The sequence below is a fragment of the Rissa tridactyla genome, chromosome 14 (genome assembly GCF_028500815.1).
Source record: "Rissa tridactyla isolate bRisTri1 chromosome 14, bRisTri1.patW.cur.20221130, whole genome shotgun sequence".
NCBI lineage: Eukaryota > Metazoa > Chordata > Aves > Charadriiformes > Laridae > Rissa > Rissa tridactyla.
Window position 1 is genome coordinate 4,789,554 of NC_071479.1, and position 27,947 is coordinate 4,817,500.

The 27,947-nt window shown below is 36.9% G+C and overlaps 1 protein-coding gene across 10 annotated transcripts in view; it reads right to left on the bottom strand.

The window, feature by feature from the left end:
- DENND1A (DENN domain containing 1A) overlaps positions 1–27,947 on the bottom strand; it is a 206,067-nt gene that overhangs the window by 139,127 nt on the left and 38,993 nt on the right. For all 10 annotated transcript variants that reach the window (XR_008469271.1, XM_054220418.1, XM_054220423.1 and 7 more), the window contains exons 4-5: positions 12,829–12,878; positions 7,731–7,850 (exon numbers count right to left, since the gene is read on the bottom strand). Coding sequence is in view for 9 of the 10 variants with exons in the window: in XM_054220418.1 (XP_054076393.1) it covers positions 7,731–7,850; positions 12,829–12,878 (170 nt within the window). In the remaining variant the exon portion in view is untranslated. The remainder of the gene's footprint in view (positions 1–7,730; positions 7,851–12,828; positions 12,879–27,947) is intronic.

Here is a 27,947-nt window from a genome sequence, read left to right on the forward strand (position 1 = left end):
TTTGCATACATCTTTTTAGCTTAAAATTAACCAAAATTTGTCTTCTCCTACCACATCCCGTTTTGTACCTATTCTTATGGCCAGATACACACAGCAGCAACAGAACTTCCTGACGTGATGGTACATCTTACTTCAAAAGTACAATTTAAGTCACGTAAGCCTTCATTCAGGCCAAATAATGAATCCTACCACAGAACCAGCTGAAGACACACAAAACCCATTCAGTGGAAAAATTTGTAAAGACGTGAGTGCACAAGGAGGTTTTGTAAATTTAACCCTTCAGAGCACATATTACTTTATATATTATATAGAGAGTATATATTACTTTAGAGTGTATATACAGCCACACTTTAAAAAAAAAAATAGTAAAAATTCTAAAATCCAAATGTCTTTCCCTTCCCTCCCTCCCTCCCCCCTAAGTGTAAATATTTTTCTGTGGCTTTTGGCCAAATCAGTGAAGAGGGAAAATTCTAGAAGACGAGAGGACAATTATTTTAAAACAACCCCCCCCACACAAATATTCAATTTTCTCCCCCAAAAGAACTGAAAGATTTGCAGAACTAAAAGCAGTGTTCAGGGTTTGGGATTATTTTTTTTTTTTCCTTACATTAGAAGGTACCACAACAGAAGCGTGTTACATTTGGGAGGCGCACACACAAACAGTGGTACACAGGCCCTTAAAGCTGTTTGTCCCCCATGCATCAGTGCCCTGCCAGTTGGCAAGCCTGAGCCAGGAAGCTGTCAATTCCAATCAAGTTTAGGCGATGCAGTCCTATTAAAGAAGTCTTGCTGGTTAAGGGGCGTCCACTGTTTCCAAAGCATGGGAAAAAAAAAAAAAAAAAAAAAAAAGAAAAAAAAGGGAAAAAAAGGGCTCTGCTTTCCTTAGATTTGAGCTGGCAACTTTCACTGACTAGAGTTTTCAAGGAGCTATGAATGAGCTTAACAAAGGAGTTCTGTGGCTAGTTTCTGGCTGAAATCCATGTCAACAGTTTTTAAGGTCACAGGTCACACTAACTAACATTTATTCCCAGCAGACCCTGCTCTAAACACAAGCTGTAAGTAGTACAAATTTGGAATTTTTCTGTAATCCCTTGAGATATTCCTGATCCTTCCACATGTTTCTGCTCAATTAAAAACAATTCTCACTTTGCACCACAAGAGAGGCCCCTGCTCAGAAATCTTATTCTATCCTAAGAATAAATGGACAAAGACTGCAATCAAAGGAAAGGAAAGGGGGGAGGAGAGGAACTCACAACAAATCACACCAAAAACCTCAAATAACTCCATACAGAATCACATTCAGTTAGTTACATTTTCTGCCATCTGTCACAAACTATTATAGATTCATTTCTTTTTATCTTAGAAAAAGAGTGGTGCAAAGCTTAGCTATTTTGGCCGAGAGGGATTTCCACACAAATGTTTCTGCATTTCACTTCAGAAGAACGATTTTCATTTTGGGTACAAAAGCTGAATACCCACTGAAAACTTCAAATTAAGTAAAATTGAAATCAGAGTTGCACATGGTTATAGCACCTTCTTAAATCAGTAGCTTTGCGAACCAAAGCAAAACTACGCAGAGTTTTGAGGTTTTGGTGGGTTTTTTTTCTTTAACAAAACTTGGAGCAAGGCAAAAGTCTCTGACATATTATTATTGCTCCATCAAGCAGTTTGAAATAGGTGCTATAGCTCACAGCTTAACAGATAGAACAGAAATTCTACTAGTTAATAACAAAAAAAAAAAAGCAAGGTACCTATTACATGGTTACAGGAATGAGAGAGTTCTCGTCCACCAAGTCTGATTCTTTCAACTGACTAAGTACACGTAAATCTCAGGGCCTTTGGCGCAATGCACCCTGTCCAGTGCCACAGACAGGAACTGCCACCACCGTGTTCACCTTCTCCTCTTAGCAAGACTTCACTACTATTGCTGCAACCCTTTCTGAAAGGAAGGGAAAACCACCACCTCAGCACCTTCCAAGGGATAAAGGATTGTGTACGGTCTGGCAGCATTTACCTAAACCTCCCAAAGCTGTTCTTAAAATATCTGGAAAAAAAAAACTTTGCAAGTCAAATACAGCATTAAATTGACCAAAATCACATTTGTGGAGAAACTGCAGTTCAAGGCAACGTATTTCTCTGCTGGGATGGACAAGGACACGGACTTCTGCCTGCCACAGCTTTTGGGGGCTGGACTCTACTGAAATGGAGAACTGTAATGGACATTCTGTCTGGCTTTATAACTTTAAAACTAATAAATCATAATATTTTACAAACTTAGGGACATCCTAGAAGATATATTTAAATACAATTTACACATAAAACAATTTATAGATTTTAATACTCTATCATACACCAATAATCCAGACTAGACTAAGAAATTAGTGATTTACACAACCTGGTAAATTTCTTCAACAATGTTAAAAGTAGTTTTATTAGTATTGTTATGTTGTACTGTAGAAGTGCTGGACTTTTGGGGGTGTTTTGTGGTTTGGTTTTGTTTGGGTTTTTTAAACACATTTTTATTTCAGAGTGTTTTTCATTCCATTTTTCACATCACTGGCCTCAGAATCTTAACTCAAAAATAAGGAACTATGAAGCAAACTAAGTAGCAGCAAGAACGTTACTTCAAAACCATTCTGCTAAATGGTTCTGGAGAGCACAATTATTATACTTGGCCTTATACCTACTTAATAAAAAAGTTCAGTTAAATCAATACAAAAATATTATTTCTCAGTTAAGCTACTGAATTTACTTTTTTATCTCAAATCTACATTGCCATAGGAGAAGTGCATGTTTAGGAGCAGGGTCAGCTTGGTGAACATCATGTGATTTTTTTTGTCTATACCAAAAAAAAAAATAGCGCTATTCAAGTCACCACTTTATTATGGTATGTAACCTGGAATCATTACACTGAGTTACACATTTAAACCAGTTCATACATTTAAATAGGTTACCATACATTCAACATTGCCTTTATCTTTTTATTTAAAATCAGTGTGCATAAACATATAACTTATTTTAAAGTTTAAATAGTCAAAATATAAAATAAACAGACATTTGAAGAAATAACTGGATGCTATGGGTTTATAACCTGAAGAATTTTTCAAGCATCAGTAACTGGGTCCTTACATTGAATTCTGGAAATATTTCAGAAGACAAAAGACAAAAATATTTAAAAAAAATAAACTTGTTAGTTTCATTATATAAACATTCTGCAATAAGGGTATCAACAAAAAGTATTCAGACTGAGTTAACATTTTTTACATTCCTAAAGCAGAACTTTTTCCTCCTTCGTGATTGCACAGAAAGACAAAGTTGTCAGGAGTTGGAGATTCGACAACGTATAAAATTCTGAAGGACAAAAACCCCAGCTACAATGAAAACTGATATGCACTTTCAAATAATGTCTTCATACAAGATCCTGATATCTCTCTCCGCTGGGAGGGGGAAGAAAAAAAAAAAAAAAAAGGCATTTAATGTTTCAATGTCTCTGTAGAATTTAGAATTTCATATGTTCAGCACTCTCTTCATAGCTTTATGTAGCCTATCTTCATTTCCTTCACCCGCCTTCAGACTGTTAGAAACAGTACAAGGACCACACTTAACAATAATTTCAGCAATGAAGTTTTTAACTCTGTCCCCCTAGGACCAGCCTGTGTACAAAAGTGTTCGTCCACTTAAGCTTTGAGAAACAGATTGTAAAATCTACTCCTTTCGGCACACTTACCAATACTAATAAAACTGGTTTTTATATTACTTTCCATCAATGCCTGCGCTTCAGAAGAGTTCTAGATCACACGAGTTCGCCAGAGAGGCAAATAAATACAGCTGAGCCCCTGAACAAGTGTCCATAACGTAACCAGCAAAGCGGCTACTGGAGAATTTAGTACAGCTGGAGCTGGGAAAAGTTTGTAAAGATGAATAAGCTAGTAAGGAGTTCTAACGTCAAAACAATGAGGAAATGAAAATTAAAGAGACTCAGCATGCAAAATTCTTAAGACTCAGAAAGCATCTATATGCTTTAAGAACATACAAAAGCAGAAGGATAAATTTATACTGTAAATTTATTCCTTATCACTGAGATCAGTAGATCAGTATGTTTACATCATCTTTCAGTCCACTGCAATTAGCAGGAAATAGTAATCAAGAACAAATTCTGAGCCTCTGACACCTTCCAGACTCTTTTGCCCTAGTGAAAGATCGTTACCTCTCTACATACACAGGGGACTTAGAAAAGATGAGAAACAAGAGTACACAAATTCCAGAACTAAACAGGGGGACAGGCCTGATGAAGGAGTTGAAGATGGTGTCTCAGAAGAGTGAGCAACAGCAGTGTGGGAATGTCTCCATGCCGCTGCCACCGCCACCTTTTTTTTTTTTTCTTAAATAAAAGACTACAGCTCGTCACTAAATTCAGAAGTGTTCACCCCCAAAAGCCCATGCATGTCAAATACGATGCAAAGTTACATTAAAGCAAACCTCTAGAAACAGAAAAAAAATTCAGCTGCTTAATGCATATTTAAATAGGATGTTTTTATTTCAGCCAAAATCCTGAAGTCCTTAAATGAAGTCTTAGAAAGAAAAAAAAAAATGTGGCCATGAAAGTTTTTCTAGGATATTAAAATTACCAAGTTAGAACTCAGAATTAGATGAGTTGGACATTAGCTCTCAACTTACTAGGCATTCATCATTTGCAAAATAAAATAATTAAAAAGCACATTTAAGTTTCATAACATATTGCACTGAAAAAGGTAAACTAGAATTCCAAGCTACCCAGGAGATTTTGATGTGTGGTACGTGAACTTGTGGGTTTTTTTTAATTCACTTCACTGTTTAGAACCTCAAAAAAGCCCACCAGCCCATCTGTGACACTTGTTTTGTGCTTTTGTCCGCCCTCTGCTGTCTGAAATGCAGAAAGTAGTCATCTGTGCTACAGAGCGCTCTACAGCTCTGTGCTACGCACAATATTTGATCATTGTAGTTTCATGATTAGCTAGAAATGAAGTTAAGAAAAAAGGAAACGGAATGAGACAGACTCAGTGATTCTACATTAAAAGAAAATCACAGAAGACCTAGAAGATGCAGTCTTTCAACTTAATCAAAGGTTTCCATAAATCTGTGTGATGATATCCACAGCAGGAACAAGACTATGCAAACTATCTTAAAAGCAGATTTCAAAACAGTACTGGTTAAAATAGCCAAGAGAATTACTCTGTAAAATGGAATTGCCTTTCTGCTGGCCACAGGAGCTACATCCACGTGGATAACTGTACTGCTATTGACCTCCAAGAAGCGCCTTACCGTACTTTGTATCCACATGAAAAAGTCTCTGGGTCACTTTAAAACTCAAAGTCCAGACCTTGACTTCTGGCCTTCTGAGTACTGTCTCAGCTTTCAACTTCGCTTCCAGACCTCAGCAGAAGTTTTTAAAGCTCCAGCTGAGTGAAAAGAATTTCCTTTTTCTCCCGTTCCTCTTCAATAACAAATCTAAGCATGTGATGATTTTCCACCTCCAAACCATTTTACCATGGCCAGACCCATAAAAATCTCTGATTGATAAACATGTGAAAATAATCTCTAATAATAAACAGTATCACTTAATTTTTATACTATCACTGAGCATAGCAAGACATACTTGAAGCTTGCTGCCATCCAACCTGTAATTTAAAAACAAATAAACAAACATTCTTTTTATGCCCATTTGCTTTTTCGGATCATTCTCACATTCTTCAGCATGTTTTGACCCATTCATTTTCCATGCAGCATCCTTTGATGTACAAATGAAGCAGAGAAGATTCACATCCACAATGGGTGCTGCATTCCTAGGAAGGGAGCAAGTGGATCCATGTAATGCTGATTTAAATTCTTTATTGTCCTCTAAAACCTACATGCACTTGCATTAATGAAGAAATTTCATTGTCTCATTAGCTCACAGGAGAAAGAAGCAACAGGAATGAAGCCAAGAGTCCCAATTCATCCACTGCTGTAACTGCATGGAAAGTCTTTTTTTTTTTTTTTGGTTATGAGTTGAAGCAGAAGGCATTTAACTACAACAGAACTCCTCCATTTCTTCCTGGCATTCACTCAACATAAGGGAGCTGACAGCAAAGAACTCTTATCCAGGAGAGATCAAGGGACTCATACTACTCCTCATTCAGTTTTCTTTTAAAACTGTGTTTCCCTTTTAATTTGTCATTAATCAGGAAAAGTTACCTTATGTAACCAGACACTTCCCCGAAGGGAGTGACTCAGCACCGCGACTGCATGGGCAGCAGCTACAGGCAGAGCCAGGGAAATACCTCCCTGTCTTCAGTCCCCAGCCCATCCCGCTGCATTGCCACAGCTAACAGTACTTGAAATGTCTACTAGAGAAAAGAAAGAATGAAGGAAGATACTGAGAAAACACCCGTCACCCTGCCTTCCACACAATTAATGTGTAATTTTAGTAGATTTCACAATAATTTCTCCAAATATTGAGCTTCTTCAGTGAAGGCCTGGTCAGCAGATCACCGCCGTCAGTATGATGCTGAAGTACAAGGCAATAAACATTTGGCATCTTCACCAGCCTAGTGCCAGCACAAATGGCATAGACACATTCATTTGAAACACACACATTAATCCAAAACACGCTGCATGGCATTGCTGCATGCAACCCAGTGAAGTGAGAAGGGTCCTGTTCTTGATAGGTGTTCTTACATTTTGCAGCGTTATCCCTGAAATTCTCCTGAGGGGTCACATACAGAAGGTCCCCTTCTGTCACAGTGCTTGTAGGATGAAGACAAGTTCTTCTTGTTCTTACACTGCATTCTCTCACGTGAATAGCAAACCAGAGGCAACTGAAACAGATGTCTACAATTGCTCATAGAGGAAATTGTCCTCATTTGTGATTGCTTGAGCAATTGTTCAGTCACCTAGCAGGCTGTTCATACAGGTAACTCCAAGCTACCTTTACCTGGGCCATTGCTCTGAAACTTCCCATTTCCCATGAACAGGGAAAAAGCAGAAAGCAGAAGACAGACCACTGTTAAATTCGTTTAGAACAAGACAGGCCAGATGCCACGTGGAAATCTTCAATTCACAGAAGTTCTTAATTGAACTAATACACTGGTAGATATTAAAAGTGCTTTTACTTGCGTCACTTCTTGCACCAAGTGTAAATAGAAAATTGCAGACTGTATTCCAACGTGTCTGTGGAAGGTCATCAAAAACTACTGATAGAGCCTCTTTGCCTATTTTATGTGAAACGCATTGTTTCCAGCTTCCGCTAACAGTCTTTATTACGACAAACTTCACAAAACCCTCAATAGGACAGAGTAAAGCTCATATGTACAAACTTCTAGGACGTGGAGAGCATCAGTGACATTCTCTCGGTTACCAACAGATGCTTTGTTAATAAAACTTGCATATACAAATGTCCACAAAATGTCTTAACAAGATCATTTGTGACAGCTAAAGATAACAGCTGCCACCATGCTATGTCATATCAAATTACTGCAAAGAGACTTTTTTTTTTTTCCACATTGTTAAGAACATTGACTACAAACAAATACAGTTATCTACAGAGGAACTCAAAGTGCAAGATATTTTGCCTCACTTCTGCAGAAGAGCAGTGACTTTGAGGACCAGATAGGAAAATAATTTCGAACAGCTGGAAATTATAACTGCAGTGTGACACAGCAAAGTCAAACACTGTTTCCTAGAGCCAGCCAAAAGCCAAAGCACAGACCTACCTTAAGATACAGAAGCAACTCTTGGCCCCAGAAGATAAGCGACAGAATCCAAACCTCTGTTTGCTGTCAATGTCTGTAAGCACAAATGTAAAGTTCTGCCCGACTTGGTTGACTGCATGGCTGAAAATTAAGAGAGCAAAGAAGAAAAAATTAATGCTGAGCTAACTCTGTGTCAAAAGTATTTAGTTTAAGTCATTGAACCTACAACATTTCCTCTTTCAGCAGAGTTTTTTTGAGAAATTAACTTCAAGAGTATACACCCTCTAGAAACTTAAATATACCAGTTGCTTGGTGAGGGAGGAGGGTTTTTGGTTAGTTTTTTGGTTTTTTTCCTCTCCATTTTTTAAGTGTGGGAGATAAACATGTGTTTATCTCTAAATGAAATGTGTTTATCTCTAAATGAAAACGGTTATGACTATCAACCATCTCCAATGCAGTACACACCATACAAACCAAACCCATGTTCTCTCATATCTATTACTCTTCATATGAGAATTGCTTCACTCCAAGAACAAGGCTTGTTTAATAACATGCTAAGCTTCTTCAACACTTGGATATTGACTTCCAGAAGCTTTAGTATCCATCCACCAATTTTGCATGTATGCCAGATACATCACTTCAAAATCTTCAGCATGCCAGGGGACTCTCCTTTACACTAGCAGCGAGGCCATCAGTTAAAAGAAAGACTAGAATGGCGTGCAAAGGAAGAAAAGATAAACTAGAATCAAAAGGATACTGTGCTAAAGCCAGACATGACTATAAAAATAATTTTGTAGGACTTTTATATGATTTTTCAAAATTAAGAGTCATTTGCCTGATCTGTAAGATCTTAATGGCTCTTCAAGAACAGCACAAGTGAACTAATAACATTCTTAGTCGTTGGCTCCCACTCACACCAGAGTGGAAAGTATCACTATAGGAAAATTTGCCCAAATTGCAAAAAAACAGTTTTAGAAAACAAAAAAACCCACAACCAACAACCACCACAACAAAAATCAAAACCAGAAACAACACTAAAACCGAGATCCAAACCACACAAACAAACAAAACCCTCAAACTCCAGCATTTAAAATTTCATGTCTTTAAAAATACTATAATTCATATCCATATTTTATCACTAATAGGTGATGCTTGAAGGAGTAAGATAAGATCAAAATAAGATGCTTTACATTTAAAGCATGGCACTTTCCAAATGCTATTTATTAACCGAATTAAAGACATTCTTGAGATACTACCACATTTGTCTAAAGTTAATGAAACGCACACTGATGGTAGATTCCATACAAACCAAGCCCAATTCACCTCCCAGTTTGTAGAGATGTAGTTTTACTGTTTAACAGAAATTTTGACATTTAGTGGTGAAGCTGGGACTAATAAAGTTATTAGAGGACTTTTCATTACAATTTTAGATCTATTTGAGTCCGCATAGTGATATAAAATTAACACTTATTTCAGGTTATGTTCTAGTTTGTTATAGGTTTACAGAGAACACTGACTAGCATTTACATGTGTGTCTCTACAAGTCAGTCCTACCAATGGCAACAACAAAACCCATTAAATTCAAGGCCATTTAATTAACAGTCACGAGCCTGAGAAGTGAGCAAGTATTCTCTTCTGTGACGCCACATACAATGCCATAAACAACGTATGTGGGAGCTTATACACTCAGTGCCTAGAGAGAATAAAAAAGAAATAGACTTTCAGAAATAAAAGTTGGACCTGGATTGGAAAGATGTCACTGTCCAGGCTTAGAAATAACCATCCTTCAATGGATTCCAAACAGGGAAGGAAAACAGGCAGTGAAGAGGATGAAAAAGTGCTCCAAATTCACAGATGAACAAAAAGACAGATATTTAAAAGCATTTCAGTAGTCTGAGAATTACAGAGCCTAAAGTACTATCACCCTACCAAATTCTAAATGCCAACAGAGCAACCATTTCCATAAACCGCACTGAGCTGCTAGGGGAATACCAAAAATCCCTTCCTGGTGGTGTGTTCTATTTGTAAAGCTTGGAGGTAATGTTACTATGGTGATTTTAGTATGGTGTTTTAAAAGGGGATTATATGCTTAATTTTAACAAGGTTGAGGGCAGAGCATGTGTGAGAAATAGCACTCTAGCTGACAATTAAAATTATGGAACAGGGGGGGAAAAAAATGCTTCGTTTGCAGCAGGGAAAAGCTTGTTTATTAAACAATTGTGACAAGTTGGTAAGTTCCTCCAAAACAAACCTAAAGATCCTTGCATTTATGTGATCTGCTGAAACTAAATGTGTCTGATAGGCCTTGCTCAAGTTTCAGTTGTCAATTCTTCACACGGAAGGATAAAATCCCCAACATAAAAAGTGCTTTTCCTAAGATCTTAATATCAATACTTAAGATTCTTAGCTCTATTTCCAAATGGGAAGAACGTCTGTTTAGAGCCTAACAGGTTGGAACCACCAAAAATTTCATCTCCAAATGGGCAGACAGAAGTTAGGGATGGAGGGAAGGGGAGAGAGGAGGAGTGACTTGTTAAAAATCCCCTTCCACTAGGGATACCCGACTGACAGGAATAAATCCTGATATGAAATTTGACTGAGGCCAAGTTTTCACTCCTGCGGTTGGAGAACTGCCTCTCTGCCTTGATCCTGCAACCATAACAGCAGAAAACTCATGGGCCACTGCCAAAAGGAAGGGGCGACTACTCCCTGGTGATTTTTGACCACTGGCAATATATATAAAAAAATCAATATAAGAAGAATTAAGAGTCTGTATCAATGAGTGCCAAAACCTTCAGCACAGAGAACAACCAGCTATACAGAAGATTTTAATATGCCTCAAAACCTGGGTGTCCTATCATCATTTGAGGTTGTGATCTGGCAGAGGCAATAGTACATCCTCAGCTTTTTCCACATGCTTTATAAAATATGCAGCCTTAGAAGAGACACACATGTAGGTGAAGACTTATGTCCTTACTCAGCGCTTGTTAAAGAAATACCACTGTTTAACACCTAAGTCAGAAGAGCAAGACTCAACTCAAGTGCCATTGAGCACACTTCTGCCATCAAGAAGTTTCCACTGAAAGCCTGGCATAATATTGCACATAACATTGAACGTAGTTACATAAATTAAATTTCCCCAAGTAAAAGTCCTGACAAACATTTTGCACTTAAGATGCACTGCATTTTTCTCTTTACCATGGTCACATTAAATTCATTTGCATTCAGTGATATAAGACTGATTTTACCTTCTTGCTGAACTGGCAGGTTAAGTCCCACACACAGTTCAAAGCTAAGTCAAATTTACATCATAGAGGAATGCAACAGTTATTTATTTATTTATATATACACCTATGCACACACCTCTGCATGTGTGTGTGTGTCTATTTTTACATCAAGAAGGTAAGTGGCACACACATCTTCAGCTGCCATATCCTTAACTTGGGACATCCTCTACCTTCTGGAGTATTTAAAGTCCATTCTTTATTTTAAATTATTAAGTACACTATGGGTTATAATCTCCCCTTTATGTTCAAACTGGTTGGCTTACAGTCTTTTCACTGACAGTCTGTGATATTCAGTCAAACAAGTGAATCCAAAAATGGGAATCACTTTTCATTATGTTCTCATTTGCACCCCATATGGGTTTTCAGTGTTCTATCTCTCAAAATGTTATATTGCTGGGGAAAAACAAAAAACAAGAAAACAAACAAACCCCATGGATACAATAAATCTACACATAATAAGCATAAATATTTCTACTAGAAACACATACATGAGAAAAATATATCTAAGTACTTCCCTGCTCCCTCCACTTAGGAAAGGAAAAAGATGATCAGCAAAAAGTGATTCCAAATTATAAGCAGTATTTGTGGCTTTTAAAGGTCACCTAAGTCAACAAGCACTGGTTAAGCAGCTCATGTTGACAGCCCAGGATATTTAAATTCTCTTTTTATGTACAAATTAGGTACAGCAGAGGCACTGGTAATAATAGCTGTCTCCAGCAGTGCCTCACCAATGTCTCTCAACCCTGATCCCCAGGAACCACCTGGAGGGTTGAAAGACCGTATCGTCCGTGTGACCCACTCTGGCTTTCGGCTGCCTCCAGCCCCAGATTCCACACCGGAGGACAAAGTGGAGCAGCAGTTTTATGTAGACTCCTATCTCCAGAGAAGCATAGTGAAATTTCATCTCCGCTCATAGAAAGTAGTGAACAGTATGTCAAGATAACTAAGAAATACCAGCTGGCCTCTGGGTGGGGGAAAAAAATGAAAATAATTTTTTTAAATTGAACAATGGCTCAAACAAGAAGTCGTATTAGAAATGGGTGTTGATTTATAAAGAAAATCAATTTCTACTGTAAATATCACAGATTGCATTGAAATAAGAAAAATATTTATAGCAGTTTAATCACAGTTAAGGTCAATTTCATCAATCAAACCCATTCAGTGTTAGCTGACCCAAGACAAGCGATGCTAGCCAATTAAAGGATGCTCGTAGATGACATGAGCAGTGGTGCATCCTTTCAAAATTTCAATGCTTTTTCTTTTAATAAAACCATCAAAAATAACTCACAGTAGAAGCTAAACAAACAAACAAAACAAACCTAAAAAAGTTCGAGTTTTCTAAATTACAAGAATTATATAGTCTCAGTTCCCGTCAAATCCACTGTAACTTACAATTTTTCCCCAAGAAATCAGAAGCCACATTAAGTAGCCACCAAGTAAAGCACCAGCATTCCAACAAGATCAAGAGGCCTTTAAATGTAAAGCATTTAATTCATTATATTCTGGCCAAATTTTGGCAATTAATAAATACATAAGCACACAAAGCTTTGATATTAATATGCATATTTGACAATCACTACCCAGTTTCACAGAAGTAAACCAAATGCACTCTTACTGCTGCCACTGAACAGCTCAAACTTTTAAAACTTTCTTTTTTTTGATGGTGCCCATAAAAACCCCAGGAAAAAGTGATTCTAAGACTATAATTTGCACTTGGGTGCTTTAAATCACAGTCAAGCAGACAGAACATTAAGAATGGTATGGTTTTTATTTTCTACAGTGGTTTTATTGACAAGCTTATTTTCTTGTAAAGTTTGAAAAGCTAACACTACCTGTCCACATAGAAGGGGAAACAAAACTTGGTCAAAGTCTGTAGAACTTCCTGTGGAGAGAAAAAGAGATAATTTATACATCTATCGGGACCAATAAATCTAATATTAACCACATCACACAATTTCACAACTTTGCCCTGAAGAAATAAGAGACAGATGAAGAAATATGGGCTTTATCAATTACATGGAAGGAGTACCAGGCAGTCAATCATGTGAAATAATAAACATGATCAAACTTCATTAAAAATGAAAAATTAATCAAGATTCACACATGGGCAGGCAGCAGGAGCCATCCAGCAATTCTCCAAAGAGGAGGAGGAGGTTGGGTTGTTGAGTGTTAACACCTCTCCAGGGACAATCTCTGCCCTGACCATATGGAGCAGAGTGAATAACACCAAACCACATGGGCCTGGCCTGGCAGGACCACTTCTGCTGGCACAGCTTTTGCCTGTTACCTAGGAACAGAGGTCTGGGGGATTAGAGAATCCTTCCTAACATCAGCAACATAAATAACAAAAGATAAAGCCAATAGGTCTCATAGCAGGAATGTTTAACGTTGCCTACTGCTATTAGAAAGAAAATCTGAGTGTTGAAAGACTGATTAAAATAACGTGTATTAAAACTAATACAAATTGTTTAACCTACAAACCATTCTCTAAATGTTGTAAAACAGCACCATAGACAAACTTTTAAGTATAGCCTTTGCATGATTTCACATAAAAAGCATGAATATGAAAACTGAAAACATGATCAGCAGAGAAATGAATCATTTTCAACTTTACAACTTCAAACAAATACAGTCATTAAAAGAGGCAAACCCAGAAACGTGTTAGTTCCGAAATAGTTCTGTTCATAGACAAAAGTAATCCATTTACATTATATTGTTCTATAATATTCGAAATTTGGATTCTATAATCCACAACCCACCATAGAAGGTCTACCCAGTTTGCAGACCTTTACTACCAGCCGACTCATTGTTCATTCTCCTTCACACTTAAATATTTCAGGACCCGAAATGTGAACTATATTTCTGCTGACTAAACGACAAACCCTCTGATAAATTCAACACTTTTCTGACCACTAGAAATAAATTATCATCAATAGCTAAGTTGATGCTTCCTGCTTCATTTATTTCTAAAACCAACGCCATCATTCAACAAATAAACTACATCAATCTAATAACCTATTCAATGAAGCAGAAAACATATTGACTCCCTTGCAAGAACACGTTCCTCCTACATAATTCAAATAAGCACATCCCATCCTTAGCAATGGTTTCAGGCTCAACTGCTCAGACTCTTCTTCGGAGGTTTCTTGACAAGTAAAATGTGGCAAGTTCTTAAGATTTCAGGCAGAAACAGATACGGAAGCTTTGACTTCTTGACAGTTTATTGATAGATTATTTAACAACCTCCTGTTTTTAAAGAACAAGAAAGGATCTATTGAAGAATGCCACGTAAAGCAAAGAAGGATCCTCCTTTCCATTTCAGCAGGGAACTGGGAAAGAAGCTATACAGGTTTCAAACTAAACTCCACAGAACTATGTATTTTGATACAAAATAATGCCTTGATAGTAAAGGCCTCATTAACATGATTGGGTTCATCCTTGTGCAGAATCTCACCGACTTCCACAAGGATTGACCGCCTGCTGAACAACTCTGATTGCTGGTGCACAAACACTACATCTTGACAAATACTAACTATTACACAGTTGTCCTCTACCCACAATTGAAATCTTAATGTTTAAAATGTTAAAAAAACTAAACAACAAAACAACCCCACAACAGAATTTTAAAAGAATCAAAATTATAATTGCAGGAGAGTGAAGTGCCTATATTTTTATTGGCCTTATCGATACAAATTGTCCTCAAAAGAATGACTGCAGGTCTATTTTTTAGAAACAAAGCCAGTGCTAACAGCTAACAAGTCATCAGTCACCTCAAAATGGCAGAATATATTCTCTCCTTTGTTTTGATGATTTAAATATTTACCGTAACTGCAAGTAAAAACATTCACATAACAAAACACTTTAGCATCTCATCAGTATTGTGTTATTATAGGATAATGGTGTATTACTCAGAACTTGCTTTGCACTTGTTTCTTGATATTTATAGCTTCCTAAGCACAGAAAATGAAATTTTTACTTAAAGAGGCAATATATTGAATTTGTATCACTATACATTGCCTTGTCTTTTAAAGAAAGGTTTTACTGTGGCAATATTATGTGGCTTTTATAATATTATCGGACATAATTGGACGCTCGTTATACACCAATATTGATCTGCCTTGATTTACAACTAAAAAATTGAGACTAGTACAGCTTAACTTTTAAATTTTAACTATTAAAAAAATAAAACACATACAGAATTAGCTTTTAATTAGCAAAAATGCTAATGTTTTGCATGTAAGAAATAGAATTACTGTAGAACTATTCGATTTTTGCTCAACTTGCAAGCTCATTACTATACATGTAATGCTTTTTTTTTTCTTTTTTTTTTTTTTCTTTCTTCCCTTTAAATACTGCTCAGTTTGAAAGATTAGCAATGCCTACATAACATGCAACTTCCTACAAGACCTCTTTAGGCGCGTGGTTACTTATGGCCTAGAAAAATCACAATTTTTTTACAATTTCAACCCAAACCCATAACTAAACCAAACCTAGAATCCCTCCATGTCAGCAGCTTATACTCCTTTTTATGTTTTTACCTGGCATAAGCCACCGAGGTAGTATCAATAGCCTGCTTCTTATTTTATTCCCCTGTGCCTATTTTCTTAAAGAAGAACCTACATAGATGCCTCTAAAGCAAAACACCCTAAAAAGAGGAAAAGAAAAAACCCCCAGAACAATCCAGCACACACAGCTGATAAGCGTAAATTACCCAGTAGCTGAAACCAGCGTCTCCAGGGTATCACATGCCAGTTTTCTGGATCAATCCCCAAGTTTATATTTTCACAAATCTTTTTACATGCAGTTTGATTTTTAACATTTTAATGAGCAAAAAGTGCATCTATAGCAGCCAGTCACCACAGTTAAAGTGCAGGGCATGAACTGTGTCCCCGGAGGGATTCAGCCCAGCCGTGTCACCGGTGGCTTTAGGACATACACCACCTGGTTCCTTGTCCCAGGGTTCCGACTCTTTTCATAATCAAAACACTGCTGACATTATAAACCCCACATGGGTTTTCTAAAATCCTTCCCAATCAATAAAGCCAGTACATAACTTATCGGAGACAACACAGAGCTCATTGATTTAAGTTTGGTTTCAGTAGCAAAATTTTCAAAATAAATGAGGCAGGAACACAGCGTTCAGCCCTTTTGTGTCACACGGCAGTTTCTGAAGGTGAGGCAGCCTGGGAAAGGATTCTCCACGCACGAGAGAGACCTTAAAAGCGTATGGAAAGCAAGGTTGTTAAATGCACACAACACACACTTGGCTTATGTCCTGAATTATCTATATATTGAGATGAAATAGTAAAAAAAGCTCAACATTGTTGAAAAATTTTGTATGTTCACTTGTGAATTTAATATGCAAGTTGTATCTTAAGCATTTTTTATTTTTAAACCTTTCACATTATGCCTCTACTTACAAGTCAATGGAACAACTTCAGAGCCTCTTAAATATACAGGATCGCTTTATTTCTCTGGTTCAAATGAACATCGGTAACAAATATCCCATGTTGCAGCTACAATTAAACAAAATGGCACTGACAAAATGATATGCAAATTGCTGCTCTAATGCAAGAACAACAGACTGTTGCAAACAATCCACTCTTCGAAAGACACACGACGCAACAGACATTCAAAGTGGAACAGCAACTCTAAGTAGAAGTTGGAGAGAAAAGAAATTAAAATACAGGCAGAGATCTGTGAAAAATGATGAAGGGTTGAGGCAAGACACTCAATTACTAACCAAGTCAGAGAAGGGAAACAAAACACCACAAAACCCAACAGGTCAGGGACCTGCATTTGGAAGCCTATTGGGAAACCTGAGGAAAACCAACATGAAGTTGAAAAGACTACCCAGAGTACAGGCCAGACCTTATTTCAGAAAGTACATCCATTTTCACAGGAAGACAATTCAAATATTACAAGAGAATGGAGCATTGCAAATAAGATGAGTTTTCCATGGAGAGAAGCGATGACTCGGTGATGGGATGAATGCTGTTCTATTCCCTGGGCCTCAAAGCGGAGGTGAAGGACAGGTGAGGTTGCTGTAAGTGAAACGCTAAACACAGAGGGTGGAAATACAAATAATTTTCAACTTATCCAGCTTGAAATACCATCTGAATCCATGAAACAAACATGAAATCCATCTTCGTGTGCAGGGACACGAAAAGAGTTTCAAGAACATGTCAAGAGGAGATCCTGGAAAGCAGGGAGGGTTGAGAAGAGAGCGGTGGCAGCCAGCCCTATGGGCCCATGGCAAGGAAGAACAGGGAACAGATGCCCACTTGACCAGCGAGCAACTATACAGGATTTTACTTCTGTTCAGAAACAGCATCAAATTTAAACATAGCAAAATGTTAACATAGCATAAGAGAGTGCTAAGACACTGCTTTAACTGAAGCAAAATATTATCCAATTATTTTGAAGTTTGGGTTGTACATTTATCTACCTTATAGCCACAAAATTGTAAATTGCTCTTATATTTAATTCATCTATTTGAATAATTTTAAGCTAACAATTAATTAAATTATCCACTGCAATGGAACAACAGGTTTAAGAATTCAAAATGGCTGTCAGCCCACCCAAATAACCACCCCAAACCTGGCACCAACCCCAAGGGGAGTGAAGGTACAGAACAATCTGGAACACCATGAATTCTGTTCACTATGCAGAGTTGGTCAGAAATTCATATACATTTTCCTAGGAAAGGGAACATCTTTCTGCACAATAATAAGCACCTCAGTAACAAGTTTTGCTAACTATTTTTAACATTTTACAAAGCAACTACTTACAATGGACGGGAAAAGGTCATGTTTCACAATTGTATTTAAATAATAGAAATGTAATAAAGCAACGCCAGAACAAGAAATTCAGCCACTAACTTGAACACAGCTATGAGTAACAAACAGGGATCAGTACCTTTTGTGTTTCGAAAAATTAAACTTACAATTGTATTTATAATTAGTATCAGCTTATATTATCTTACATCAAATTTTCCTGAAGTTACTATTACAGATTATTCTCATCAATTAACACGTGCCAAGTAATTATGTAGTTAAAAATCAGGAGAAGCATTCCAATTCAGGCAGCTTAAAAAAAACCTAATTCTCAAATTAAACAGAAAGTATCCTGCACACAGAGGCCAGTGTCACACAGCCACAACAAAAAACTGAGATTTTGCAAGATGATGAAGCAAAGAAAGCAACAAACAATAAACTTAAAAGCAAGATTTCTCTAGATTTCAAAGATACTTCTATTTTTTAAATAACTGATACAACACAGATTCTTTTAAAAAAAATATTGCTCACTGAAAATATGTAGAATTTCATCTTGCATTGATTTTCTTATAAAATCTTTTTACGTCTCATAGCAGTACTGAACATTACTGATTTTTACAACGGCCAGAATATTTTAAGAATTAATTTTAATCAGTTCTTTAAAAGAACGTTCTACCCCCAAAAATCAGGAGCATAATTTGCTTAATAGCATTCATTTAAATTACCTTAATTTAGTTTTATCTCTACTTTTTTAATTCTATAGTATTCCAATACAACTTTAGAGCACTAGTTCATCCATTTGCTTAGCATTCTAAAAATCCATTAGCTCTTTTTGAGCAATTATAAAGCTCAAATTAGAGTTTTTCTTCCTGTACAAGGATCAGAAGGGGAACGGTACCCAGTATGAAATAACATAATTTCATGAAGGTAACCAATTGTTCTCAGGAAAAATGCTATTTTTTAAAAACAAAAAAGCCCACAACACGTATATAATACACAATCCTGGTAACAAGAAGAGCATGAGATAAATAACATTTCCCAAGCATATTGAGGCCTGCTATCATTTAAATATTTTAAACGTACAAAATATGTGCACAGATGGGCAACTTTTCTACTTGCATTACTAAAAACATATTTCAAGATAAAGCTCAAAATCCCTGAATTTTTTAAACCTAATTGTGACTCTGTTTCTTAGAATTCACACCCCAAGGCCAAAGCTTTCCTGCCACCAGTCCTTCAAATCTGATTTGGACATTACACGGGAGGAGGCTCCCAGCCTCCCCGAGGTCTCACTCCTTTTACAACACACGCAAAACCAGTAGATAATGGGCCTACACTGAATTCGCTGCTCGGCACAGCTCCTCCTGGGACACAGCCCTAGCAGATGTGATAAAAACTGTGTCAGAGAAGTAGCTCCAGTTTTGCCTTAATGACAACTTCAACCTCTCAACTAATAGAACAAAAGAACAGAAACAACTATTACTTTTTTTCCAGTAGAAAAAAAATCTGGAAGTAAAGCTGAACTAAATATTTAAGCAGTTTTTCAAAGAGATCTCCTCAATAAATGTCTTTAAACCCCCTTCAATAAGATTAAGATTTAGTTTTAGTTATTTATTAATGTGGATTTTAGCTAACATGCAAAACATAAATTAAAAAAAAAAAAAATCTACAGCTACTGCGGTAAGAATAATTGTTCCAGTCTTAAATCACAAAGAATTGAAAAATTATACAAACAAGCATAACAAAATTAGGTCGTGCATAAACATTGATCAATTGGTAAAGATAAGCAGTGTCAATATCAGAAAGCCAGAATACTAACTGCATTAAATATATTTTAAACATTTAGTGACTCAAAATATGGCATATTCTCACTTCCACATTTAGGAAAAATTAGGTGAGAGCAATTAGCTGTGAAAAGATAATGGCATACTTCTCACAGCGTATGTCAATTGCACAGGTATATTGCATCAAAAAGAAAGCTTTAAATATATACTTTGGTTAACATTTGTTAAATATTATAATTCTGGCTTAAGATGACTGGCCCTTTTAGACGTTGTCGTCTCGAATGCTCTATTCAGCTACAACCGCATACCCACTTAATCAGCAATCATTGTTCTCCCAGGCAGGACTTTGTTGTCAAGACAAGCACTGAAACCTTTAAAAAATTTCAGAACTGGCATAAGAAAAAAGTGATCTTTGTCAAACAAGGACAAATTTATGCAAATCTTTTATAAACATTCACAAACATTTATTTAGCTTTTGAAATGTTGGCCTCATTTGAGAGCATGAAAATGAGGGGGAAGTGGGAAGATGCAAAGGACAGCTTAGAGGCTGGCACACTACATAAATATTCAGAAGGAAGATTATAGGATTCATGTTAGGCTGTCTTAGGTTTCTCCAAAGTCCACATAGAATACCAAAGAACAAAACTAACGAGAAGTAGAGCAGATGTTAGACAATGCAGCAGCCCTCTTTTCCACACTCACTTGGCTATACTTCGATGCTTTCATTTTTTCTTTCAATATGGTTAGGTCATTCAAGGATTCTCCTATAGACTCTGTATTGTGGCTACAGAGCTATAAGCTGGACCTCTGTCAGCTTTCCAAAAGTTCCCAATGAAAAGGCATTATGCAAATTCTACCTCTCTTACTCTCTTTCAGGAAAAAAAGCCTCCAGTCTGCAGTCATCGGAGTATTGGAAGTCCCAGCCTTCATTTCTGTATGGTTGTGTTTGCCTTAGGGCCATGCTGCTTGTTTTGACAGTGGATCCCCCCAGATAGTTGGGATTAGTCGAGCTTGTTTAGATAAACTTGAAATCAAGGCCTTCTCTAGGTAGACAGCTAGATGTAGCTACTGAGTTTCCAGCTGCCTTCTTCTTTCATCCCAAAACAACTGCAGATTCACAGTAGAGATCACAGCCACAGGCTATGTCACATACATAAGTACAAAATTAAAGGCTGCTAAAAGAAGGCTTTGTTAAGTCTTAGTGCTAAAATAAGGAATCTGTACTGTATAGTTTAAACAAATTATTCAAGAAGCACCAATAAAGGTCTGCAACGGATAGTTAACAAGATGTGCTCACAGAAGAAAAACCCGGTTTACATAAATAGGCAAGATCCTGCTTCGTTAATCGCTTCTGTGCCATCCACTCTCCAACCTTTCTAAAAATAGATGCAAGTAAATACCCTAAAATAGTATCTGCTAGAATATCTGCAAGTGAGCCCTGTTTATCAAATACAAACTTTACGATCATAGGAGACCATTATGAAGGCACTATTCCAATTACATTTTCAGTCATATTCACAACAAGATTGGGCCAGGTTTGATCTTTACTATAATCAGATAATGCAAACCATAGGAATTCATTCACACAAATATAACACGTTAAAAGAGAAGGGCCAGAGCTCCAAACCTAAATTAAAACCTAAAATCAAATCCTGCCCATCTAACTACGTTACAGCTTTATAAATCTGCATTGTAGTTCAGCCCCAAGAGGAGATGCATTCTTTTAGGGTGTAGGAGAAAAGAAAACAGTTTTGGCTTTTACAGATTCTTCTAGCTGGGTGCAAATTTTGATACGCACTTCTGCAACATCCAGGCCCAACAGATGGGAATTGAAATTAAAGGAAAACTTAATCACTAGGATGTTAAAAATAAACAACCAGCAAAAAACCCCAAAGAAACAAAACAAACAAAAATCTTAGTTCAATTAATAGTAAATCTCATTAAAAATAAACTCCTGCCCTTTGCTCAAGAAAAAGGATGTGAAGAAACTTGCAATTTGAAACCAGTTTAAATAAAGACAGCAGCAGAATTTTATGGTTAAGAAGCAAAGGTAAGAATTTGCTGCCAACAACTTCTCTGCCTTCGTGCAAAGGACTTCAGTATCACTTTTCTGCCATTTCCCTATTACAGAAATTCTACCAGCTCTCGCTGGAAAATTAAGTCATTTCACTGACAAGATCTTTTATAGAAATTCAAAGCATGAAAAAGTGTGAAAGAATAACATTAGACTCCAATTTCTTCCTGCACTGGTTACCAAAGAGAATATTAGAGCATATACTGAATTCAGTTAGTCATTCCGTATCATAAATTCTCCATTAGCGACATCCTTAGCAGGAAATAAGCTACAGACTGGGAATCCTAACCAACAACTCAGCAAAATACATAATTCCTGAGAAGTAATGAGAAGAACAGTTTCATCATGCTATTGTGCTTAAAAGAAAACAGAAGGACACTTTCAGAAGTGTTACTTAAAAATTAAACATGACTGCCAAGAAAAACGCCACGGATATACCTGGCACAGTGTTATCAAATATCAGAAAACGATAGAATTCATGGATTTGCCTTCTCACAAAAGTCTTCTAATTGCTATGACCAAGATTCTCCTTTCTGCCGGAGAAAAGAACACGTAGCTGTGGACGACCTTTAAAGCTAGATACTAGTGAAGTCACTCAGTGACTCCGTTACACAGGTATTACCTACTTTCTGCAGCTGAGGAAACATTACAAAACTAAACAACTATCCCAAAGGGGGCAACAGCTGACCAAGTTTTAAAATTCAGGAGTACCCGTTTCTCAGACTTGCATTCACATCATACCCATTGGAGAATTCTCTAAAGGAGAAGGAAGGAGAAAATGATGATATCCGACGAGGACACTAGTGCCCCCGGGGAAAGAACTTCCCTAGCACTAAACTTTGCAGGGATGAGGAGCCGGTGATCACCTTAGATAACTGAAGGTTATCAGAGGATATGGCTTTTCAAATTTACCAGTATTTTCACTGCTCTTAGATTTCCAAATATGAGAATATGCTAGAGAAAATAGTGATCAAAAACCTGAAAGCTATACAAACATTCATTAGCCGTGGAATGCAGTTTTTACTTGAAGAAAAGACAGCTGATATATACAAAGATGACTGACCTTAGAAACTTGAGTTTTCCAAGTATAAAGCTAAGAACTTCGGACTTCACTGGGTTAACGCAATATAATTTCCAACTTTTCTGTATTATATGCTACCAGTTCTACGTTATTGCCCAGACACATGTGAAAATTTGAGTATGAGAACATGAATTAATCTATCGACCACCAACAAATCCCTTCTTTCAGGCTACCTTCCAATCATTCCTTTTAAAAATAAATTTAAAAAAGAACAAAGAATAATCCATACAAAATAATTTGGGAAATTCAATTATTGTATCATGCAATCTAAATGCTTTGCACTATACATTCATGAAATTATTCAAAAGTTATACTAAAACTAATAGCAAATATGCCAACATAGATCTCATGCTGATGGCTGTGAGAAAACGTAGTACCAGGAAATTGAAATATGTAAAAACTCAAAATTCCAGTTATACATAGTCTTATAGACTAATTTTCTTTCACAGATAAGGTAGTAAAGTATTAAAGTATATATACCTTCTGTAACTTGCATTCTACTATTTTCCTATGTTACAGTAACTTGGAATTCAGTGCACCTGCCATCTTGTGCTCCCACACTCGCTGCTGTTCCTACACACGTCCTCCATGCTGGGCACCTACGGGGCATCTACAGGGCACTCCACCCCTCCAGCCTCGTCTACAGAGGCACACGGAGGGGTTCGACAGCAGTGCAGATGACTACAACTGAATCCTTGTTATTACTGAAGTAACAAATCACCATCTGACTTCACTGAGAAACAACATTTTAATACAAAATTCCTCCTCCGGAAAAGAAGGGCCAGATTACGTGCTCTTACAGTTCATCCCTGCGGGTGCGAGGTGCAGAGCAGATAAAACGCCATGCCTACTCTGACGTAAGTATCACACATAGTAAGACTCTCTAGTTAGGAAAACCCAAAAACATTCTATTTTCATCCACACCACCCCAAACTCTAGGAAGTCCCTTTGCTGTCAAGAGTAAATCATGGAAATCTCCTGCCGCCTTGGAAATGAACACAAAGGGATAGCAATCTTCTCGAATTCTCTCTCATACCCTTTCCATGCACCAGCACCTGGCTACAAGAACTCAAGATGATCCATTTAGAAGCACAAGCTGTTTTGTCTGGTTTGATGCTCTTTTGCACGCCACAGGATGCTCTGCAAATAAAAAATACACTTTTATTTCCCACTTGCTTTTGGTTTTTACAGCACTTTCCGTGAAGCTTTAGCTTTTTTATCACATTTTTCTAATGCATCTGTACACTGGGGTGCAGGCAGACAACTTGCGGGAGCAGGAATGCAGAGAACTGTTTCACCCTCCACGTGCTCAGGAAACTCTGAAGCATTAAGGACTACTTCAGGAGCAACAAAACAACCGTTCCCCTTACTTTGTTAAAACAGTACAGCTACATCAATGAAGCAACAGAAAACACATTAAGGGGGGAAAAAGCCGCAAGACCGAGTATTATCAATGCTCATTTAGTAGTATGGTCTCAAAAATAGTCTTCGCCATCATCAATTCAGATTTCTAAGCTAGATAACTAAGTCATCCCACTAAACTCTGATTTAAAAGTGATCTCTAATCAACTGAGAAATTGTTTAACTACTTTATGACTGTTAATCTAAAGACACGGCATATCTGAGACTGATTTGTAACTTAATCTTACTGACAGCACTTACCTGCTGATACTTATTTTAATCATGATTCAAAATAATTTCTACTGTTTGCAAAGGAGAGTTTTTCCCAGTATTCCTGTACACGCAAACATCAACATAATCAGCCACAGCCAGGAAGGCCATTACATGCATTGAAATGCGCTGACATCAATTTTAATCTGCCTATACCCACCACATTGTTAGGTGCTTGAATTTTATTTTAAAGCAAACAAAGCTACTTTCTACATATTACAAGTTTTTAAACAATATTTTTAAAATCATTTATCAATTGATCTATAGAATTGAATGGTTCAGGAGACTGAAACAAGGGAACTTTCTAAACTATTTTGATAATGACTGGCTTAACAAACCAAAGTCGGATATCACTGCATACGCATCGTCCATTTTAAAGAAACCCATCTTTACTTGAAGTGAATATTTTATAGTTTTATCAATAAATTTAAACATAAGCGATAATGATTACTCACTTTAGGCCTGATCTCACAACCTTTACTCACACGAGTAGTCCCACAGGATTTTAATGTGACTACCTCAACGAATAAGGGTTGGCAGGACAGGTTTTAAATTATTCATATATTCACAGATTTTTAAGACCAGAAGGGACCATTATGATCATCTAGTCTGACCTCTTGTATAACAAAGGCCATGCCATTGTATCCAGTAATACTTGCACCCAGCTGAATAATTTGCAGTGAAATCAAATTGTGTTTATTGAACTTCCAATATTGATTCAAATTTTACATGAAAGAAAACTGAAATTGTTTAGAAAGTGGTTTGAACTGCATTTCTCCACACTTGAACTCAATTACTCCTCTATTTTCTAACTTCTGGACACCGGCTTTTGACACGGCTTTCACACGCAGACTTTCGAGTCCAACACCATCTCAGGTACTTTCAGGCCAAAATCATGTCACCTCCTGGGCTCCTTCCAAAGATTAATTGGCAATTAATTACTATCTGTTTTCTGCACTTTTACCACTCCTGCCCTACACTGTGATTTCTGAAATACAGATATCATGACTGGAAAAACATTTGGCTAATGTTATCAGTGATGCACCAAACAGGGAAAACGGCATCTCCATCTCAGCTCTTTCATGGGCAGGAACAAATGGTGCAGCTGCTCAGATTACCAGCTTGAGGACAAGAGTTAAAAAAAAAAAAAAAAAAAAAAAAGAAATAGTTTTCAGTACTTTCTCACTCAGCATGCCTTAGACTTCAGGACTAACTTTTTTCAGGGATACTTACAAAGACTTACTTACTATTTCCCCCTGCGCAAATCCACTGCAATGCCTTCTGTAGCCAATCACCAAGTAGTAGCAAAATAAAAACACAAAATAAAGAAACCTAGAATGCTACGATGCTATATGAAATTATGTGCAGATCTGATGGATTACCAAAACCAGCTATTCTATTAGTGTTAAATAGATACCCTGGCTGATTTCTCTTATCGTAGAAATACTTACCTGCTATAATCCTTAGATTTACTAACTGCAATTCTAAAATGGAACTTGGATGAACAGATTATGTCAAAGGTTCTATTAAGATGCAAATCATCTTTGCCACGTATTTCTCTATGTTTGCAATTCTATCTAGCACAAATGTCTTGTAATACACTTAGAACCAGGATAGTATACCCTACACTGCATACACAAAGACATTACATTTGAAGAGGTTCTGCATTTTTTATACTACTTAAATGATACTAGAGAAGCACATAAAAGACACAAATAGAAATACGTGAGAAAAACTGACCTCTCACCTACTTGGTCTAAAGAAAAGGTAATGAAAAAACAACTTGTAACATAGGACAAGGAAGATAGAACATGACAAAGCAAATGAGAGATATCTATTTTCTTCACTTTCCTACATTAAAGGACATACATCTGGTCTAGAAAAATACTCTGAATTCAGAAAATACTCAGTTCTACAGTCAAAGCCCATGGTTTCGCCCTGTCTACTACCTCTCAGGACTTGCACCAAAGAATCCAGTTTGTCCTTACAGGGTAAGTGGTCTCCAGAACGCGCCACTGCCCAGCACTGCGCTCTCTGCACGCAGGGTAGAAGGTGACCTCCTTACCCACTGCCCAGCCCGCTCGCCTGCCCCACACAAAGGTTTCATTCAGGCTGCTATTTTACCGCTACCTACTCAACAGGGGTCACTGTGCAAGGAAAATGTTTATAACTATCCTACGTTAAGTTTTGCGAGGCTTTCACTTAAAAAGACTCCCTGTATGAATGCAGTATGATAGCTCTATACAAACTGAGACTATCAAATGCTTCAGGAGTGAGTATCAAATACTTCATATGTTTACTATTTACACGGCCTTGGTTTCACTACAAAGCAGCTTTCAGAACACTACAACCACTTTTCTAGACTTTCTAAATGACTAATTACTCAACCTTTCCAATTCAACTTCTTAATCTACTCTTGAAAGGATAGCTATTGTTTTAAACTACTCTTAAAACAGGTTTTCTCATGCAGTGTACGCAACCTGTAAGGCAAAAGCTTTATACTAGGAATACTACGCGCAATTCAGAAATATCAAATTGGATTATAGTCATCCCTGTTCAAGCAACTAAGTCCTCTTAGTGCACACAGATTTTGCAAGATTGGGGGGTTTATGCTCCATTTATAGCCAGTACTGTGTAAAATATTCTCCAACCACACAAGTCTTACAATGACACAAAGAAAGGCTGCTTTTTATTTTTCCTTGTGTGCAATGTTTCTACAATGCTCATAGGCTTTGTAGAAGAAAGACCATTAGTTTCTATATAAAGACTGCCATAAAAGTTTTATAGTTTCTATAAATGTGTAAAGATTGTTGGTTTCATCATAAACTCTGTCTCAATGCCAGTGGAAAGAAAAATTACCAGCAGAATAGAAGTAGCAATCTGCATAAGTACCAGCTTGCAAGCATGCATACCTCAGTCATTCTTGTAGTAATTAACTGATACATACAATAGTTCATCAAATTACAGACAAGTCATCATACCCACTTGAAGCAGCTCACAAATGGGAACTATCACCACATAATTTTTTCTTTCCCTTCCAGATGAGCTATAAAGATTAAAACAGCAAGGGACTGAATGATGCACTATTCAAAAAAGCCATTTAAAAAATATACTGCATTTTACAAAATTGTGTAACTCCTGCTACACCTTCCATTGATTGATTGACTATATTCTATTCTTATATATTTATACATCAACTATTTGCTGAAACATTCTTTCTGATAGAAGTTCATATATTTCAAGAAACTTCCCTGTATTAAAATTAGTCAGCCCCGGATCTTGGGATTAATCTTCAAAAGAGTGGACAGCAAAATTCATACGGTGACAAGGGTAAAACCAACCTGGTCACAGTTTGTTATTTATAATATTCCAATAGCACAGGATTTCACCTACAAAAAATTAACTTCATTACTTTATTGGGAACCCAAAGCAGAAAATGTAGTAATACATAAATATTTTTCTGCTAGGTTGTTGACTTTTTTTTTTTTTAAAGGATACTTCTACCTATAGTGACTGCATTTTATGAAGAACAACTAAGAGTTCTCATCTGTTTTAAATTCTAAGA